Source organism: Lupinus angustifolius, chromosome LG15 (assembly GCF_001865875.1).
Source record: "Lupinus angustifolius cultivar Tanjil chromosome LG15, LupAngTanjil_v1.0, whole genome shotgun sequence".
Classification (NCBI taxonomy): domain Eukaryota; kingdom Viridiplantae; phylum Streptophyta; class Magnoliopsida; order Fabales; family Fabaceae; genus Lupinus; species Lupinus angustifolius.
In genome coordinates this window covers 12,311,838-12,332,332 of record NC_032023.1, presented here as the reverse complement: position 1 = coordinate 12,332,332, position 20,495 = coordinate 12,311,838, and the positions used below count along the sequence as shown (strand labels likewise).

At 34.2% G+C, this 20,495-nt stretch overlaps 2 protein-coding genes across 2 annotated transcripts; both read right to left on the bottom strand.

The window, feature by feature from the left end:
• Window positions 1,255-9,293, bottom strand: LOC109328404 (probable inactive ATP-dependent zinc metalloprotease FTSHI 4, chloroplastic). Its single transcript, XM_019561860.1, has 17 exons — window positions 9,000-9,293; window positions 8,151-8,406; window positions 7,125-7,497; window positions 6,630-6,888; window positions 5,836-5,967; window positions 4,964-5,038; window positions 4,773-4,898; window positions 4,575-4,684; window positions 4,395-4,473; window positions 4,144-4,281; window positions 3,937-4,048; window positions 3,054-3,217; window positions 2,861-2,966; window positions 2,633-2,709; window positions 1,992-2,135; window positions 1,739-1,906; window positions 1,255-1,562 (listed from the first exon to the last, which is right to left on the bottom strand). Exons 1-16 carry the CDS (start codon window positions 9,264-9,266, stop codon window positions 1,763-1,765), a joined length of 2,562 nt encoding a protein of 853 aa, XP_019417405.1. The 5' UTR covers window positions 9,267-9,293; the 3' UTR covers window positions 1,255-1,562; window positions 1,739-1,762.
• LOC109328611 (uncharacterized protein At1g04910) lies at window positions 11,012-18,028 on the bottom strand. The gene is made up of 11 exons (XM_019562162.1): window positions 17,619-18,028; window positions 16,813-16,906; window positions 16,537-16,604; window positions 15,966-16,054; window positions 15,686-15,863; window positions 14,129-14,257; window positions 13,081-13,217; window positions 12,759-12,972; window positions 12,469-12,653; window positions 11,859-11,954; window positions 11,012-11,462 (listed from the first exon to the last, which is right to left on the bottom strand). The coding sequence occupies exons 1-11, from the start codon at window positions 17,829-17,831 to the stop codon at window positions 11,324-11,326; spliced, it is 1,542 nt and encodes a 513-aa protein (XP_019417707.1). The 5' UTR covers window positions 17,832-18,028; the 3' UTR covers window positions 11,012-11,323.

Below are 20,495 nucleotides of genomic sequence, written 5' to 3'. Positions count from 1 at the left end.
AGATATTCCTATAATATAATTTAAAATATTTTAATACTTATATATATTCTAATACTTCGTAATCAAATTAAGTTTACTAAGCTTTATTGTTAACAATCTTTTTAAAAGGGAAATCTACAATGAAGATGATCAAACGACAACTAAGGTGAAAATAATTTAAGGTAGCTTAAACAAATGCTCTAAACTATTAATAACATTTAGAATGTTCAAATACCATAAAGCAATATAACTTTATCATCTATGTTGGAACCTATCTTCAAGCCTAACCACAATGGACAAGAGCAAACGACACTTAATCATTTCTAGCAAAAGTTAACCACCACGGACATAAGCAAATAACTTTTATCCATTCATGACAGAAGGTATTTCTAAGCTTAATCATCATGGATAGAAATATACTATTAAGAATGATGATGGTCACACAACAAACAATATCAAACAAGGACCAAATTTGATGATCGATGTTCAATAAAGAGAACTAGAGAGCACCACCAACCAAAAACCATCATCATTTAACCACTAATCAAGATGGCATCAAGAAAGTCAAGAAGAACCTTGATGAACACAAAAACACAAGCAATAATCAGAACTAGAACACAATAGATGTGAACTACACAAGATCTAAACCACTACAACACTTCTATATCAAGCGTTCCCCCTCAATTTGGAGCTTGTCACATATGAGGAGAGAAAACCAACGACCCTTTTGACAGAAATGACAACCACAAACCCATGAAGAACTGTGGAGATTGAGGCTTTAACAAAATGGTGCACTAACAAAAACAGGTCCTAAATAAGGATAGAAAACTAACGTGCTAAAGAGCGAGAGTAGAAGGACGATAAAACAAGAATGAAAATGATAAGCTTTGAAATTTGGATGACAAGCACAACTAAGAATAAGTGGGAAAATGTGACAACTGGAAAGGAAGTCAAAATTGGAAAGTATGACTTAAGATTTGAAGACATGCAGTGACACACTACATAGTACAGAAATAAAAGGTGTCTGAAGGTTTGCTTAGTCTTAGCTTGGCACGTGGTTATAATTTTTTATGTTTAATGGAAATATATTTGCATTTTACCAATAAAAAATATGCACGCATTCTCAATCAATATCAGGGATTGTTTTATATAAAGAAGCCTACTGCATAAATTAAATTGCAGTACTGATATTTGCATATCACTTTTACATCATCATGAGATTGGGGACTAACCACTCTGCAGGTTTGCTGGAGAAAAATATTGTAAGAAGGGAGAGCAGTGCAACCTTACAATTTATCATTGAAGACCATGACCACAAATTCATTAGCATACAGAAACACTTGGGATCAATTCATAAATTTACAATTGCCTCTAACGTATCCCTATGCAGAATTACAATACCAGTGAGTAGTAATGCATTTAACTAACTCAGAATCTCAGACTAAAGACCAAGTGCTCCATCTGTGGCAAAAAGTCCCCTTCACAAAATTGAATAAGGTTATGCAACCTAGATGGTTTGAGAGATGTTCAACCTGCATGTCCCTCTCACAATTTACACAACCTTTCCTCATGAATTTGCTATGCTGCACAAAAGTCAAGCAATTGGGCCAGATCAATATTATGCTACTGGTTAAGGTCATGTAAGTTAAATATAGCATGTTCCAGTTGTCACCTTATTCCATTACTCACTACAACCACAACCAAAATTATGAACTCGCGATAAAGTTGAAATCAGAATTTAACAAAAATGCCCACAAACCTTTAGCTCAAATATAAGTTCCTCTCAGAGGAAATGGCTTGCCATCAAAAGTTGTGGCTTTTGTTTCTCTTCTTCAATCACCCTTGAAGCATCTTCTCTAATATCTTCAAGCTTTTTATCCCAAATATGATCTACTAGTTTCCAAGTTTCATCACTAACAATTTGTGTCTGCAGTAAAAGAAAAGTAAGGACGAAAGTGCAAATTTGTTGCATGACAAATTAAGGTATGCGATAAAAATTTGTTGAAAAATACCTCTGTAGGGCGGGGTGCACCAAACGTCGAAAATCCAACATTGCCCGGGGCAAATGTAACCCTTCCTGAAAGGCTGATCCCATGGATTCCCCACCGTCCAGCATAAATAAGTGCTCCATACTCATCAACTGGACTAACAGAAGGCTAAACAAGATCCAGAAGAAAGTTTTCAAAACATTGCAACATAGTCAACCATGAATTAGAAATATTAAAACAAACAATTCCATGAGCAGAGCCTGGCAGCCTAAAATTGCAATACTTAAAAATCTAACAAATGACTTGCAGCTTACAAGTAATAAACATCCCAAATTACTATCTTGGAATTCAAGAATGCTTCCAGGTCAACTACTAAAACCAAAATAACCATGTCATTAGAAAAACTCTAAATTTATCATATAATTCCATAGATCAAGTATGGTTCCTGTCAAAAGGCATATCCGCATATGTCACCCACTGATTGGTATGCATGCAAATGTTACACTCACTTGATATGAAAAGAACATAATTCAAAATTTATAAATCATAAATAACCTTTATCAGATGTTCATCCCTGAAAAGCAAAAACCATTGACTTTCTTTCTTATTATATATTCATAGCAGGTACTGACAGAATAACATGCTCCACTCAGTTTAAGATCTACCTGGGCTAGACGGGGAGCACTCTTATAGATCTCCCAAATTTCCTCAGCTTTGATTTTACCCTTTTCAAGCAAAATATCTGCATAATAAGTATGCCAAGCACTTCATGAAAAATGATCAACTTTTATCTTATTCATCAGTAAAAATTCCTAACAACTCGCTTAACTATCCTGAAAACAGCCAGAAGAAAATGTTCATTTGTTAACATGAAAATCATAAGAGAACCAGACCTGTGATTGTCTCAACCGCTGACTGGTATTCGTATAGCACAGATGAACACTTCTCTGTAGCATAACGCATATACTCATCTCGGAGTGCCTCAAGCTTCGTTACAAGCTGCACCAAAACTTCGACATAAGTTGTGATATAAACACTACTGTCAAGGGAAAGAGCATATACAAAAACTAGCTGTTAGACTCATACATTAGGCACAAGATCACTGTGGTTTTTGTAGTATGCCTTCCCAAATGCAGTCATTCCTGTCTGCAGAATTAAAAATTCAGCACGTCTTGAAGCTTCTAATGTTGCCTTTGCAGAGATCCAACACAAGTTGTCAATCCCAAACATCTCCTCCTCAATCACTCTTGCTACACACAAATTTAAATAAATATGTTAATACCCAAAGTACCAATCCCAGTTATCATCTTTGTGATAAGCTACAGAAAGTTCTGCATTCTCTCTGTCCAAGGGTATACAAAAATGCTCGAAGTTAACCTGAAATATTGAACCAACAATCAAAGTACATTGGTTTTAATCTCTAATTTAACCCACCAAGATTTTATGAATCACCAATCATCATACATATGAGAACCTAGTCTTTGTAAGTTTTCCTTGCCAAAATAATTCATTTTACATTAGAAGTTTACAGGTTGGAACTTACTGCTACCGTTCTTACCAAAAGTTGATAAAACCAACCATTAAATATGGGTTAGAGTTTAAGACAATATAAACAAGGTGTGACAGACTTTTAACATGGGTGTAAGCCTGTATACATCCATCCTCACTAGACCCCTCCAGATGAGCCTCGTGAACTGGGACGCCCATTTATAAATAAGGTGTCATACAATAACCTCAAAGATTTCATAATAAGCTTAAGGATACACACATGAAGCTTAATTTGTATAACTGACATAAAAGTTATCTTAATGCAAGCCGCATACTACTGATTTGTCATTTATTCTAAGATAATTATTATTCCAAAAGTAGAACATAAAATGTTTACAAATATCAACAAAATGAAAATTGTACATGTCAAATCAGATTTCCAAAAAGGCTTTCCAAAATAACATAAAGTCTAACAACTTACGAGCACAAGCACGCACTATAGAGTTTACGTAATCCAATTTCCTTGCAAAAACCTGACCAGAAATTTCAGTGTAACGCATATTCGGCTGGCTGCGGATAGAATTTATATCAGTCTGCAAATAATAAACACAGTGATACAGATGAAACATTCATGTTTGCATATGGGTAATGAATTTGCTAAACAAAATGAATAAATCGCAGCAGTGACCTCAACAAAAGGGCGGTGGGGCTCGGGAAAATAACAAGCAAGAACAGCAACTGCTGCTTCTCGGTATGCCAATCTCAGTTTCAAATCTTCAGGAATTGCAGTACTATCCTCTTGCCCTGTTTCAAACGTTCCTTTTTGCTGCAAATCCATAACATTCATTCAGGGACATAAAATTGCACCAAAAATACATTGCACACAACATACGAAAGAATATTATTTTCCAGCCAGAAAGAAACAGAGAAGTCGCCAACCCTTTTTAATGCCTCAAGTAGCTCATCTCGCCCAATGTAGTCCAAATCCTTCCTGGCTGTCAAAATTCCAGCCTCATTCCTGTCATTTAATACATGATAGATCAGTCCGTATTGAAGCTCTGCCCTAGTATATTTTTTACAGTATAATATTAGTCAAAACATCAGTCAAATATTATTTACAGTATATTTTGAAGCTCTGCCCCAGTAAAATCTTCTGTGAGCTCCGAAATTTCCTTAAGTAAAATATCCTTTTCCTCCTCTGAACGAAAATATTTATTCCTTGCATGCACCTAGTTGGCAAAAGGGAAAAAATTGAAGACAACGAAACACAACAAGAAGCAAGGATTCCAGTAAGTAAAGGTTGTGGGGGTAAAGTACCTTCAAAATGGCAAATCTTCCATCTTTTGATGGTAAACCAACTCTGATGATCTTGTCAAAACGACCTTTCCTCAATAAAGCAGGATCAAGAATATCCAATCTATTTGTAGCACCTATCACAAGCACCTGAAATTCAACTTTAGTATATCAAATGACATCTTTATGATCCCAGCAACCAATTAAAAGATTACCTGAGCTGTAGAAACTTTGAATCCATCCAACTCAGTCAGTATCTGAAGTAAACCTTGTTCCCTCTCAGCACCTCCCTATATTATGAAATTGCAAACAGATGTTTCATTAGAAGGAACGTGGGAGAACTTTTAAGTGAGAAAATAAAGAAGTCATGCCTTAGCGTTGGCCAAATAAAGTACATATTTTTGCAGGCAATGTGATTAAATGTTTACCAACAATCAAACATTTGTATATATATTCATGAAGAGAGCACCAGAAGGACAAGGAGCAGGTCTTTAAATGCCATCAGATGAAATTCCAAAATCACTGCACCTCATAAAGTTGCTCGCTAACACAACTTTCAGTGCCTTCTACAACATGTTTATATTAAAAACCATTGCACTAGCCAATACAAAAATACCATATATGTGTGCACAGAAAATACGCATGCTCCCAAGAAGTTGTGGTTTTAACACCATAACCAAAATAATTTAGAACCAGGCTTCTTGTCACTGATGCAGTTGTGATTATGTTCCACAAATTTAGAGCAGTAATATACTTTTAAATTCCATTATACATTGACATCCAGGTTAGAGAACCTTCATTACACTTACATTCAACTGCAACAGCAATACTAAATTCATTTAAGTTCGCCCCTATTACGTTTTGAGCACATCATCTAAAGATGAGTTCGATGGGGATCAATGAGCACAAGTTAAATAATGCAGTTACATATCATTTTTAGAAGCTTCAAAATGTACAACTCTACCACCAAGTAGGTCACTTATTTGGATTTTAAATTATATCCAAAATAGATCATTATTTTTTCCCCATAAAATTTACAGGTGGACTACAGAGTGCAAAAACAGTGTAAAAGTTGTCTGTATCTTACTCCACCAATATCAGGTCCTCCACGCTTGCTACCAATAGCATCTATCTCATCAATAAAAATGATAGAAGGTGCAAAGGATCTTGCATTAGCAAAAAGGTCTTTAACACGGGATGCAGCAACTCCTACAAACATCTGGAGGAAATGGAAAATTTGATGAGCCAATTTCAATTTTAATTTAATGTCACAAAGTAATCAAGATAATGACAATTCTTATGCATGCAGTATTTCAAATTCCAAGGATATATGCCATCATACATTTCATTCAATCAGGCAAACGAACATAGTGAAGCATGAGATCAAGATAGAATTTGTAGCATGTCCCAATCAATGTCATTTTTGTGTGCGTAAATCTAGTGATTGCAAGAAGGACTAGCAATCAGATATCATCATTTGCTAATGAAAAGTTGACACTTGAAATTTCCAGTTAACCTTGTTAAATTTTACAGTAAACATCCATTTTGGTCCTCCATAGATACAATTGTCATCAATTTGGTTTTTCAATAATAAATACGTCAAAATAGTCTTCCATTGTCAATTTTTTACATCAAATCGGCCCACTATAAATACATAGTTTGAGCTTTTTGATGTATTTATTATAGAAAATCAAACTTAACTAATGACACATGTATCTTTCGAGGATGAAAATGGGTGTTTATAAAATTTATCAAAGTCTCCATTTTTCAAAAAAATTAATGATTTTGGATTTGGATATTGAACGGAAATTTTGATCCCATGTTCTACTTCTTCCTAACTTCCATTCAATGCTTATGACATCTTCAGAGAAAAAGTAGCACCTCTACAAAATCCGTGCCATTTGCAGCAAAGAAAGGCAACCCAGCTTCACCAGCGATGGCCTTAGCCAGTAGAGTTTTACCAGTTCCAGGAGGTCCATGAAGAAGCACACCTTTTGGACTATAAATTCCTTGGTCTTGAAACTCCTCATCGTTTTTTAAAATTCGGACAATCTCCAGTAGTTCCCTCTTTATATATTCCTGGCCAGCAAAATCATCAAATGTAACACCAGTTCTTTCTTCTGCAGATATAAATTTAGCCCTGAGGGAAAAGCATAATAATTAGATTCCACTGTAAAGGGATTGGTCATTAGATTCTTTTCTTTCTATGTAAAAGCCAAAGAATTGGAAAATTTCTCTAGTAAATGACTAAATCTCAATTACAAGCAGAATGGCACATATCAACTAGTTAACAACTTGCGATATACAAGATAAACTAAATTTCTAACAGCTAGTGGAATAGGGAAGGAAAGAGAGACAACGATTCTCCACACTTACCGACTTTGTCCTAGAGACCCTAGTGCGCGGCGTTTGAGTGGCAACCTAGTTTCTTGGGTAGGAGTTCCCAAATCACAAGGTATCAACTTTGCATATATTGGTCTCATCAAGTTATCAATCCACACATAAAAACCAACAGCCAGGGCAAGACGCATAGACCATATAACTGCAGTTGCAACAGTTGAGTATACTTCAGCAGGTACACTGTCCACATTAATGACATCTACATTTACAATTTGCTGATGCAGCTTTCCCCAAACATCATTCCAAGAATCAATTGGCATTCGATCAACCGGATGACGCCGAAAAATAATATCCTTAGAATTTCCTTCACTTTCTGATGTTTTCCCATTTTTGTAATATGGCAGAATCACTGCAGAAAAAAGGCAATAAATATTCAACAATACAACAATTCAACTAGACTGCCCACTTTAAGTGGTTGAGATGGAAGCAACACAGCAATACAGCTTTTATTTTATTAGAGTATTGTCAAAGGTGGAGAACATGATGTAAAATTAGTAAAATTCCAAATACCACATGTTTGATCTTAAATTTTCATAAGTTTAAATTGCCCATAATGAAATTTTATACAACCTTCAAACCCCATGAAAAAAGAATTTTAACAAGGTCTACTACTTACATGAGGATCAATCTGTGAAAACTGCAACAATAAAAACTTGCATTTTCTATTTCTTCTCATCATCTTTTTCAGATAAGAAAGTAATTTAAAAAACCTTGGTGGCATGCATTACAAATAAATATACTGCCACTTGATTACTATCTGAAACTCACAAATCAATTCAAACTCACAATTGACTGAAAAACAAATATAACATAAATAAGAGTCTGTTTTGTTCTCTTCCAGTTAAACTCTTAAACTCAATGTCCACTGCATTTGTATTAACTACTAAACTACCTAATATACGCACAGCCAAAATAGTGCTTTTGAAACTTCTATATAGCAAATAGCCAACTACTTTCATTTTAAACACATAATAGATAGTCCAGGGAAAGTAAACTCCACACCTGATATTGTTTGACCATAATTTGAGTACTCCATAAACTGGACATTATTTGAGTCAAGAAGTCTCAAAAAATCGCTGAAGTCTATCCTGTGTGAATTTTCCGGGTCCCACTCGGTTCCCTTGAGTTTTCCACGCAAAGTCAACAAAGCTCTGCTCCATGAAGAAGCCATGACAAGCTGCCTCTCTAACTGCACATTAGCCTTGTTGTCAAGTTCTTCCAATTCATTTATCCGTTTCCTTTCAGCCTCTTTCAGTTTCTGCACAAACATACACACACAACAATTGCACCATCATTCAGGGCATAACTAAAAGGTAACAACATTCCCAACAAAACATTAACAGTTCACACAAAAAATGTATTGTGGCTGGCGTTCCTCCTGGTGATAATTTTGTAAAATAAAAAACTAAAAATTATGATTAGTTAGCAGAAGTGTGAATATGTAATTTAGAGTATTACTGGCATTATTACATTTGCATCGCATCTACAAGGGAAAACGGTACCCAAGCTTCTTTCACACACAAAAAAAAACTGTTCTTATTTGATAATAAAAATCACTTCTAACACTCACAAAGTTGTTTGGTTTGGCTTTAAAAAAAACAGAAGCGGCAGAAAGGCTGAAATTCAGTCTTAAAGAGAAGCTATATTTTTCAGCTTGCAAAAAAACCACTTTTGACAAAAATCACTTTTCTTAAGTTTAAAAAAAAAACAGACCCTAAATAAAATGAAACCAAAAAAATCAACTTTCTACAAAATAGAAAAACTCCCAAATCTCAGTTTCCCGAGTCTACATTTCTTCCTAATTGTTAACAGAACTCATCATAAATAGAGACAGAGAGTTGAAAAGTGAACCTCGAATAGTTGAGATGACTCAACATCTTCTCCTTCTTCTTCATTCTTAGAGACAGGTGTATCTGAAAGAGAATTGGAAGCATTAGTTAATACGAGTTTTTTTCGGTGAGTAATGGAGTTGTTATGTGAGAATCTAGCTTTGAGAAAGCGATGACAAAAAGTGTTGTTGGGTAAAGAAAATGGGAAATGGGTGAAGAGGGTTTTAGAAGGGAAAAAGGGTTTAGGGATTTGAACAAAATCGATTGTGTTTGCAATTTGAGAATTCATGTTTAGTTAGCAGCAACACATTCAGAGGATGAGGATTGTTTTTCTTCTACTACTTGAGTTCTACTAGTAGTAGTGGTACTCATTACTCATTACAGTCCTTTGCTTCACTTATGTTATTATCTGCTTTCTGGTTTCTGCTGCAATCTATAGTTATATACTTATATTACTTGGGGACTTTTTGAGTGAAGAGTATTGGTTTTCTTATTTATTTATCTAACTAATCTTAATTAACTTAACTATTTTTTACATGCATTTGTTTTATGAAAATTAATTTTTACCTAGTTTTACAACAACAAAAATGAATTGATTTGAATATAAGAGCAATATAAGTTTTTTTTTAATTTTTTATTATAAAAATAGTAATCATATACTTCATGTTGTTTTAAGAATTTGAATGTAGAATAAAATTCAAATATCTTAACTTCTATTTATTATTGAGTTGGAAGCCGATGAAATCATGATCTCCAATTTGTTTTTTGATTTTAGACTAGTATTTCTCCACTTTTTTTATAATATAAATCCATTTTATTCAAAGTAATAAAATTGTCTTTCCTAACTGTGTACTTCTCGAGCTCAATAAAATTTCAGATATTGGAGGTACGTTTGGTTTAAGTTTGCTTACTACATAATTTTCTAAAAGATAAATTATTTTCTTTTATGGAAATTAAAATGATTTTTACATTTCTACCTATAATATAAATGCATTGAAGTTTTAAGGTCTTTTAACACATTTTTTATAGATCAATCACATCTACTGTTTAGGGTAAATTTAATGTACAATGGGGAACATCATTTTTTGTTTAATGATTGATACACTACACAAGCAAAACAATATGAAATGTTCAAAACATCATTTGATAAACATAACTACAAAAGGGGTGACAATAACTGAGGTTGTTGCAATGGCTGCAACATCAATAATAATAGTGGTGGCAACTATAATGATAACGATAGCGGTGGCAATTATGATAAAAATGATAATAGTAATATAATAATGATAATAATAATAATAATAATAGTGACAATGACGATAAGAGTAGAATAGTGATGTTAGTGACAATGATAACATAGCGATGATAGTTGTGATTATAATACTAATAGATATGACAATAATAACATATGCTGATAATAATACTATTATAGTGAAAATCATAATAATTATGACTATGATGATGGTAACAACTTGTAAGCAATGGTGATGGTCACAACAATTGGACCTATTTTTGATTAGTTTGGACTTGGAAATTGGAATAGTACTACCGTAGAAACCATGGATTGAAGTTATAGCTGGAAACCTAGTCTTCCATTATCATTATCATGGTCTTCCAAAACGTTTTAATTGTTACCTTTCTTTCTTAACCATTCGATCTTTGATGCGCATGAAAATTAGTACAAATCCTTTCCACACCCTGACAATTACGGGTTTTGAAGAAAAGACGTAGTTTGAAAAATATGTATTCTTTTCATTCACCTTGACTTATCCAAAGTTAGGATTATTGATTTTGGAGGATTGTGTCGTTAGAGATTTTAGATCAATCTAAACTACAATTGACCAATCTTGAATTCAATTGATCAAACCCAAATTTAGTAACATTGCAATTTATTTTATGATGGAAAATTGTCCACAAGATTAGTCCTAGTCAGTTGAAATCAACATTGGTCAATTATGTTTCAGATTACTCGTCAACCCTCAAAGACATGGAATCAAAATCTCCAATATCCCTCTCCTCAATGTAAACAGGAAGAAAAAAAGTATTCTATCCGTGAACTAAAATATAGTGTCATACAAATCATTTCCACACAAAAAAATGTAAAACGTTTGTTGAGTCATATGGAGCAGAAAATGCGCTAGAGAATTGTTAGAATACTGCTAAGGAGCTAAGCTGCCAACATCACGTGTTTGGGATGAAAGGTTTCCATGGCACCATGACCATATAGCTGTAGGACTCAGAGAAGGAACCAAGTTATCAGAAATTGCTAATTACAAATGCACAGTTCGTCAAAAACAAATTTATCCCTCCAAAAGCTGAAGATTGAAACAGCAGTTTGATTTATCTTCATGTTTTTTCTAGTTTGCTACCAGAACTACATATACACTCAGGGTATGGATTTTCATAAAAGGACTCTTCAGTCCTTAAACGTGCTTTGCCTTTAAGACCTGGTAAGGAACCATGTCTTTTCCTTGGAGCTCCTTGCCTACACGTATTATCATGAAAAGTAAGTGGTTCCTTTCAACCTCAATAACTCGCAAAATGAAGTCAATTTGATGGGAAAGAACAAGTAATTATAGAGTAAACAAGAAGGCAAATAATTACAGATCAAAAGGCAACAAAAAAAAACTAGCTTCTGTACAATAACAACCAAAGCCTTTGTTCTACTAGCCGAAGTTGGCTATATAGATCAAAAGATGCCAAGATGTCATTGTACTCTGTCGTAAACTAGTTGTAACCAATTTTAAGTTCTACTCGTCATGTCATTAGATGATAAGGTCAGGAATCAGGAACCAATGAGGGGAATCAAGTAAGCACAAAAACTGCACATCTTTATAGCATATTTGCATAAACGTGAATTAACATTATGTAAGAAAATCACCTATTCTTGTGCATCCTCTGCACTAGATGTGACAGTGCCACTCCTTCCTCTAGCTCTCCAGTTACCAGCTTATCAAAAATTTCAACAAGTCCTTTCCTGAAAATAAAATAAATAAGAGTAGAAAGATGCAAATAGAAGAATCAAAAGTATAACAAGGCATTATCATAAATTCAAAGCCCATTCTCTACAGAACGAACTGAAATCCAGAATGAGACAGTAGATGAGTTAAGCTATCACAACATATCTAACATTGTCATCTTGTTTACATTGGTGCAGCAGACTGATAGAATGAGCATATATAAGAAGAAACTAAAAGGAACTAAGACAAGTAGAGCAAATAATAAGAATTAGAACGTGTACTGAAGTACTGGATCAACTCTTATCATTATTTAGATAAAGAAACTTAGAATTTTTTAGAAAAGCTAAACATGATCATCACGTTTTATAGGGACTGAGTGATGCATAGAATTGAATGTAGAACATCTAAGTGGAAAATAAATAACATACAGAAAACATATGAATTAAAAAAAACTAGATACTTAGAGGCAGTTGAATTGTATCCATGGCCCTGAGAAAACTCATTATGATTTTGATTTCATGAATTCAGTACCTGTCTGGATTGATAGTTTTCCGGTGACCTAAGAATCTGCGGTGCCCCTCAACAGCTCTTGCCATATTTCCTGAATATGACGGAACAAACACATCACTCTCTACAGAGATTATATAATCGAGCGCAGCACTTTGAGATGCATGATTGATGAAAGCTTTGAGCTCTTCAGGGGTTGCAAGGGATTCCTGTTATCATTTATCAATCAAGTAATCAGGTTAGCATTGCACCTAACCGGCAGATTGTGGGCCATTGAACTATTCGTTAACACAGATAACAAAAGATCTACAAACCTTAAAGATTAGATTAGGGAAGCGTGAGGAGAGCTCTGAAAGATGAGTATTGCCACCATAGATCTCCCCTGCTGCAATGTAAATTGATGTCGATGGGGGAAACCCAAGAGCCTGAAGAAAAATGCCAACCTCCTTTGGAGTCAGTGGACAAAATCCTCCAAGTCTTTGTTCTGTTGAATTTATGTCTTTTACTTTCCAATGATTTGTATTCTCCCTAAAAGAATCAAAACAAATGGAAAAAAAAAATCATTAGAATGATCAAGTACTTCTAGAGTTATATATTTCAAGTACATGGTAGCATAGACATAATAACTACTATCACCTCAAAATTCTCAGCTCTTCAGATTCTGCATCCATCAAACCATATGTGCAACCAGTAAAAGAGAGCATATCTTTCTCATATCTCAGATGAAGAGCAATATATCGTTCCCCACGTGATCTCAGCCGATCCACCAATCTCTGTTTTTTAATCGTCATGTATGCTCAGAACCTATTTTATCAGGAAGCCCCATGTACATATGGATATCAAAAGTGAAGGATATGATAATCCTGGGATCATATGGATCATTTTCAAGCATAATGTACATAAAAATTGGGCTTATACTCACAAGGGCTGTGAACCTAACAACTGTTCAGGATTCAAAACATTTAAATAATTCAAGTTTATAATCTATTACTTCTAATACTATATTATTAAAGTGGTTACCGACAAGAAAGACATATGTCAACCCCAAATTCCAAATTTTCCAACTTAAACTATTTCCCACTAGATTTACAATACAAGTACCTTTTTTTAAAAAGATTAAAGTAATTATTAAAATGATTGCCCTAACTCCAACCCGAAAGCTAGGTCCATAGGGGGGATTGCCTAAGCTATTATTAATGGCTCTTGACGCATACTCTCATCCGATGTGGGACCTCAATACTTTAACACTGATAATAGTTTGAATCCTATTCTCTCTCTCCTCCTTTTAAAATCCAACCTTTTTCCTTCAAGGCTTTTCAGCTATTTAAAAATTCACATTTAAATTCGAAATGGAAAATTCACATTTCATTTAAATTTGAAATTCTCACATCATTCATCAATGTATACTGGGGAATGTTTATGTTCCTGTCTTTCCATGTATGTTCACTTTTTTTTTTCATTTTCTCTCTAAATTGATTCATTAAAAATGCTACAATTTGATTGGTGAAATAATTTAATGAAGACAAAAATTACCATTTGTTACATGAGAATTAATCAGCTATTGCCTCTCTAATCTCTATCCATTCATTTTAACAGTCACTAAATCCCAATGCGATGTACACATACTGTTTTTATGAGATATTTAGGATGCTAGGAATTATAGGGACCTCAAAAGAAGTCTAACCTTTCCTAAATTCTCAATAGGAGGAGAAAATTGAAGTGCACGATACATTGCACGGCATCTCAACCTCTGGATATCCAGAGGAAGATCACTGTTTGCAAGTCGAGAATCTGATTTTGCAACATGTATCACCTGCAAAATCAATCAATATATGTTTAAACATCCAGTCCATAACTATGAGGAAAAAATAAATGCAGCCAGTCCATGAAAATCAGTGTTGTCATATAGCGGCCATGGCAGATTGCAGTGGCATTTTTTATCAGAATGTTGTCCGCCATGTAAAATATGGCGCTAAATGGCAGCATCCACCATTTGGGGGTTTTGGACTGCCATGGAAGTATGGCAATGGTGGCTCGTGACTGCTATGGAGGGTTTTTCGAGTATTTTTAAGGATAATTTTGGGTTTTAACCAAAAGTCAAGGTTAACTTGGGGCATTACCCACAAAGTTAAAAAAAACTAAATTATATTTTATGCTGTCATGTAGCTTATGCTATTTTTATAAAAATTGATTTTTTTCTATATAAATTATATTTTTAAAATTTTTGTCATCCACCATTTTCCCGCAACACCATTTCCAATTATTTATGGCGGAATTTTGGCAAATGCCATGGTCCGCCATCCATCATCGACAACACTACATGAAAACCATAGTCATAAAACTGAATTTTAAGGACCATATAAACAATGACAACATGTGAAAATCACTTGCGAAGAATGAATGCAATTTACAAAACCCCTTCCTGAAGGATAAGAACAGCATTAAGTTTGTGCATGGCCAGACCAAAGCAATAAAATAACTATCAGGAAAATCTAATGTGATCTTCAATACCTAAAATGGACATCTTCCGTGACATGCTAACACGGTAATCGGTATTGCATTATAAAAGAATGCATTTAAAAAACAAGCCTACAACAATCTTGGTATACAACTATACATCCATTTTATCTCCCAATGTAGTAATGACAACATGAACATCATAAGTGACGAGCATTCTATATCCTTCCAATATGACTAAACTTCCCCATAAAATATGTAGTACAGCCATACGCATTCCCTCACTACATTTTCTAATATACAAGCTACTAAATTTTCTAAATGAGAAACACAATCTCACAAAGATTTGTACTAGGTACTAACTGCTTGAGCTCAATTAAATGAACTCTCATAATAAAACTACTGACACTCATGATATAAATATTCATATTGATCTGTCCACCCCATTTCATTTTCGCTAAGTTTTTGGATTGGCTATATTGAAGAAGAAAACATAAAGCTTCATAAAAGCGCAAAGTGTAAACTAGACTTCTGAAGATATCGAGGTGACAGGGCGGAAAGGAAAAAAGGTGTCTCCCGCGTTCAACCATACTGTTACTTTTCACAAATGGACTAACAGAATCAAATACAAGAAAATCGAAGTGCTCAGTTTTTCAGGGAGATGGTTAAAGATTTAACAGGTAAGAAGTATGTTTGCAGATTAGCAAACTTTAGAATGACGCTTTCTGCAGAAAATGAGAACCACCAGAAATTTTAGAATATCTAGGGAAAACATAAATAATACCTGATACTCATTCCATAGACTTTTCATCTCTCTATAATAACCCAAACTAGACCAGGAAGTGAAGTGCTTCCTGGCCCGTGGGACAGCTTCCAAGTTCTTGGGAAGTTCCTTGACAACCCTGATATCTCCTCTCAGGGATTCAATAAAATGAAGCTCATCAAATATATCTGAAAATACACTGCACACACCACAACAAATAAGAAGATAATATTGATAAAGTAAATAATAGGCACCAAAGAAGTAAAATGATGCTGTAATAGAACTAACTACTCAGAAATACCTAGTGTCTTGCCAGAACGAACGTTTATCCAATTGAGGGATGACTAAAGTTGCATTCATTATATATGCGACAGCCACCATGTCTGATATCTATAGGAAAAAGGATTGGTTACTTAAGTTCAATTAAAAAAATTAAGAAAAAAACAGCAGCTCAGCTTTAGACGTAGTCACTACCCAATCCCATCAAAATAAAATGGCATCAATGCAAAACTGCAAACATATATATAAGACAAACAGTAATAAAATTGCAATTCACCATATGTGTTATATATAACGGATGGAATGAGCTGCTGAAGAAGCAGAAACCAGTAGATATAAAAATTAAACTATCACAATTTCCTAGTCATTGATGCCAAAAGGAGTAACCCAAAGACATATTCTGATACAAGGAAGTTAAAATAGTAACTATTAAACAATCTCATTTGTATTATCATGTACTAAAGTTTAACACTGTATGTAATTTAAATATTCTATTATGCAAACAATTACAGGAGTAAGAGAGAGCATAGATGTATCTTTTACACTTAGTTACAACTTAACAAGACATTGGAAGAGAGGAAGAAGTGACTTACACCAGTTCGCATTTGATTTAGTCCACCATTACTTCTCACTGTCAGATATTGATCAAATCCTTGTGCACCTGATGCAGTTAAACATATTAAAGAGGAAGGACGAGAAACAAAATGCACTAAACAACAATAGCAAGGGTATGCTCTGGTTGACGAAACAAACAATCATCAGCTTAAGGTAGCTGAAAAAGAAAACTTAAAATAAAAGGAGTGAAACCAAGTGAAAGAAGAAAAATGAACAAACAAGCTATCACATGAATATATGTAAACAAGTCAAACCTTTATATTTGGAAGTCGGCTTGACACATGAGCGTAAGCCATGACTGAAAGGAGAATCCCAAAGTTGCTTATCATAAACATGTAACTCCGGCACCTACAGAAATAAACAAAATGCAATAGTTATTGAGAATGGGCAAGGGAATTTAAAAAAAGGAAAAATCAAACTGAACAGTGAACTTCTAGAGTCCTAGTCAACAATATAGCTAGAACCAACAAATAAAATAAAATAAAAAAATTAAAGAAATACTTGTATGAGCAAACTAATATTAGGATTTAGGAGACATATCTATCAAAAGTGTGAACGTAACAGCCGCTAAATCTCTATCATGCATAATAGTTATAAAGTAAAATCTTATCCTACATTTTTCGGCCTAACTCTGAAGCACAGAATCCTCCGCAGGAGACAATCTTGTTCGAGACAAATAGGACCATTATATGCGACCTGATGTGACCCAAATACGGTCTGATGCAGTTGCATTGCAGCCTTATATGGCCACATCAGTCCACAATTTGATGACAGCCCTAACCGCAATATTGCAGCCGCATCACGGTCCATAATTTGAATCACTTTCCATCTATTTAAAGCAATTGCATCCGCAGTTAGACTCGAACTCACTTTGCCTAACATTATAGTTTTCTACGTACAAATCCTCCTACAGTTTTTCTTTCTCTAATATTATCAAATGTACAAATTAACTAAGATTTAGGCACAAAACTACAACGAATTCGAATCAAATTAAACAAAAAAACGAGCATCTGATTAGCGTCTCTAAAATCAACAGAAAACAGAGATGAACGAATAGTACCTGATGAGATCGGGATTGTAGAGAGAACGAAGGGAGGGTTGGTGGATCTTGATCTTGAACGAGGATGAGATTCCTTAGGTAAAAGAAGAAGAGGAAAATGGAGAAAGCGAAAATGAAAAGTATATAGAGAGTGATGGCGCTGGGAGAGAATTTCCTAACGCGAAATCTAGATGTGGAAGAGAGATTGTTAGAATTGGTGTATCTATTTACCATTTCTCTTTATTCGATTCTTCTATCTTCTTCACTGAATGTGAATCATAAACCAGAATTTGTGTATAGTAATGATAGAGATGAAAATTCTTCTGTGATTATGAATGTAACCTTTTTTTGTGGAGGTGAAGTGAAATTGTGAATTTAATTTTCACAAAGTAGGTATCTAAACGAGTGTTGATTTTAGAAATTCTGTTTGAATGATAACTTTAGGAATTTAGTGGAGAGCTTACATTATTAAACTAACATTTTTTTTATTTATTGTGAATTATACTTAATTGATAGTATTGATTTTTGAAATAATAAGGGGAAAAGAATATTGTCACTAAAAGGTATTGTTTTTACTTTTATCCCTAAGAATAAAAGTATTAATTCATGCACTTTCACTTTTACTTACTTTTAATGTCATATTGATGATATTATGTTTAATTAACTTAATTTTTATTATCAATTCTTAATAGTCCCTTAAACATTAACAAACTTAATATTTTGTCTAATATTGTTACAAATTTAGTTAAATTTTGTTTTCTCTTTTCTATTTTTTTTGGCAAGATGCTCAAAATTTTCCCTAATGAGAACATATTTTTTTGCCATTGAAAATGGAGGTCCTAAAGTGAGAGATAAAAAGAGGTTCCAACTCGAAAAAATAGGTCATTACTTATATTTTGAATGAACTCATTTTATATTATAGGAGTTGTTGGTGTATTGGGACATACCTTATGCTCTATCCATGGTGCTAAGTATGAGATATTTTATTTGAAGAAGGTGATATTGTGATACTACAAACACATTATATGCTTTTAACCCAACCCAAACTCAAAAAATTTATTCAATGGTCAGTGCAAAGCCGGTTAAGGGGTGATTCCTACTAGACTTTGTGGTAGTATGAGTTGAACATGTTGATTTATATGAATGGATGTTGTTTTGGGATTGTTTGGAAATTTGGCTTTTGATATATTCCTTTAGAATTGGATTGGTTTAAGTGTATGTTAGCTTAGTTTCATTTATTTCCCTCAGTAGAAAGTTGTTAGGGAAGTTATTTAACCATTTACTATATAGAGTAGATTGGTATCTTTTGTAATTCATTCTATTCAATTCAATGAGAATGAGTACATTCATTTCTAATTTCTCATTTTCTTTGGATTCTAAGATGGTATCAGAGCAAAATTTGATTTGATTTGTCTTCTCTTATTCTCTTCTTCTCACTATCGCAGTTTGTGATTCTCACTTCCTTTATCTTCTCACTATTGCAGTTTCTCCTTCTGCTTCAATTTATCTCTGTTGCAATTCCTTCTTCTTCTCTACTAAATCAAATCCTCTTTTTCATCGATTTCGATTTCTCTTATGAACAATGGCGAATCAAAGCTTCGATGATTACATTGTGAGTCCTTCTAATCCTTACTTTCTTCACTCCAATGAGAATCCTGCACTAATTCTGGTTTCTCCTCCTCTCAATGGCAAAAATTATCACTTTTGGTCTAGAGCTATGAAATTAGCTCTTCAATCCAAAAATAAGTTGAAATTGATAGATAGATCTTTGATCCAACCGCCAATGGTTCATCCTCTTCATGAACAATGGATTTGGTGCAATACTATGATGTTATCATGGTTACAACATTTTGTTGATGAAACAATCGTGAAATCTATCCTTTGGATTGATGAAGCAGTCGGGGCATGGAAGGATCTTCACGATAGGTATTCACAAGGAGATATTTTTCGCATAGCCGAGCTTCAAGAAGAATTCTATAAAATGACTCAAGGTAATCAATCAATTTCTTATTACTTTACTCAATTGGAGATTATGTGGGAGGAAATTGAGAACTATAGAGCTATAGGTCATTGCAAATGTGCAACTCCCTGTACTTGTGGCCTAATTGATCTAGTTAAGATGCTTATGGACCAAGATTATGTGATTAGATTCCTTAAAGGCTTGAACGATCAATATTCACAAGTTAGGTCTCAAATCATGCTTTTAGAGCCTCTTCCTAACATCAGCAAGGTGTTTTCAATGTTGACACAACAAGAGAGGCACTTCAATGTTCCAATACTCTCTGATTTAAAGGCTTTGACAATCAATTCCCAAGGGAGCTCTCAGTTCAGGTCCTTTAATGGGAATAGAGGAAGCAATACTTTCAGAGGAAGAGGTGTAACACCGCGAATTTTACGATTTTGAATTATAAGATTTTATTAATATTTTTATTAATTATATTTTCGAAAATGAATTTCTGGGAATTTTCGGTAAAGAATTAGACGAAACTCTAGTTGAGTTTTAGTCTTGTAATTCTATTTCCAATTTGGTGGTAACTTTTCATGATTTTCGAAGACAGTCGGTTTCGAACCGCTGTCGGGGCCAAATCTCACACAGTACGGCTCAAAAAAGTGGTTTTTGAGTTTCGTAACTCGGAATCGAATTCCGATCACTCCGTTGGCTTCGTAATCACATTTCGAGTCAAGATAGACCCTGAGTTGGTCCATAACTATTTTCTAAAATATTTTCACTCGGAATGCCGAAATTCGAAGTTCCAACCGTAAAGTAAAATCGGGCGATCATTTTTGGCTACTCGAATATTGGCCGACAATACCCGAGCATGGTTTTAATCACGCGCGTTTCGAAGAAGTCGTCGCGTCGCATGAGTCACTTCACAAAATCTACCTACTAAATCTTAT

Excerpts from the sequence above, each read along its gene's own strand:
- LOC109328404 (XM_019561860.1), bottom strand. The coding sequence starts at position 9,266 with ATGAATTCTCAAATTGCAAACACAATCGATTTTGTTCAAATCCCTAAA. Across the intron at positions 5,968-6,629 it reads ATGGCACGGATTTTGTAGAG|ATGTTTGTAGGAGTTGCTGC; the intron begins GTGCTACTTTTT and ends CATTTCCTCCAG. Across the intron at positions 4,685-4,772 it reads GAAGATTTGCCATTTTGAAG|GTGCATGCAAGGAATAAATA; the intron begins GTACTTTACCCC and ends TTTGCCAACTAG.
- LOC109328611 (XM_019562162.1), bottom strand. The coding sequence starts at position 17,831 with ATGGTAAATAGATACACCAATTCTAACAATCTCTCTTCCACATCTAGA. Across the intron at positions 16,907-17,618 it reads TACAATCCCGATCTCATCAG|GTGCCGGAGTTACATGTTTA; the intron begins GTACTATTCGTT and ends TTATTTCTGTAG. Across the intron at positions 13,218-14,128 it reads CTATTGAGAATTTAGGAAAG|AGATTGGTGGATCGGCTGAG; the intron begins GTTAGACTTCTT and ends ATTAAAAAACAG.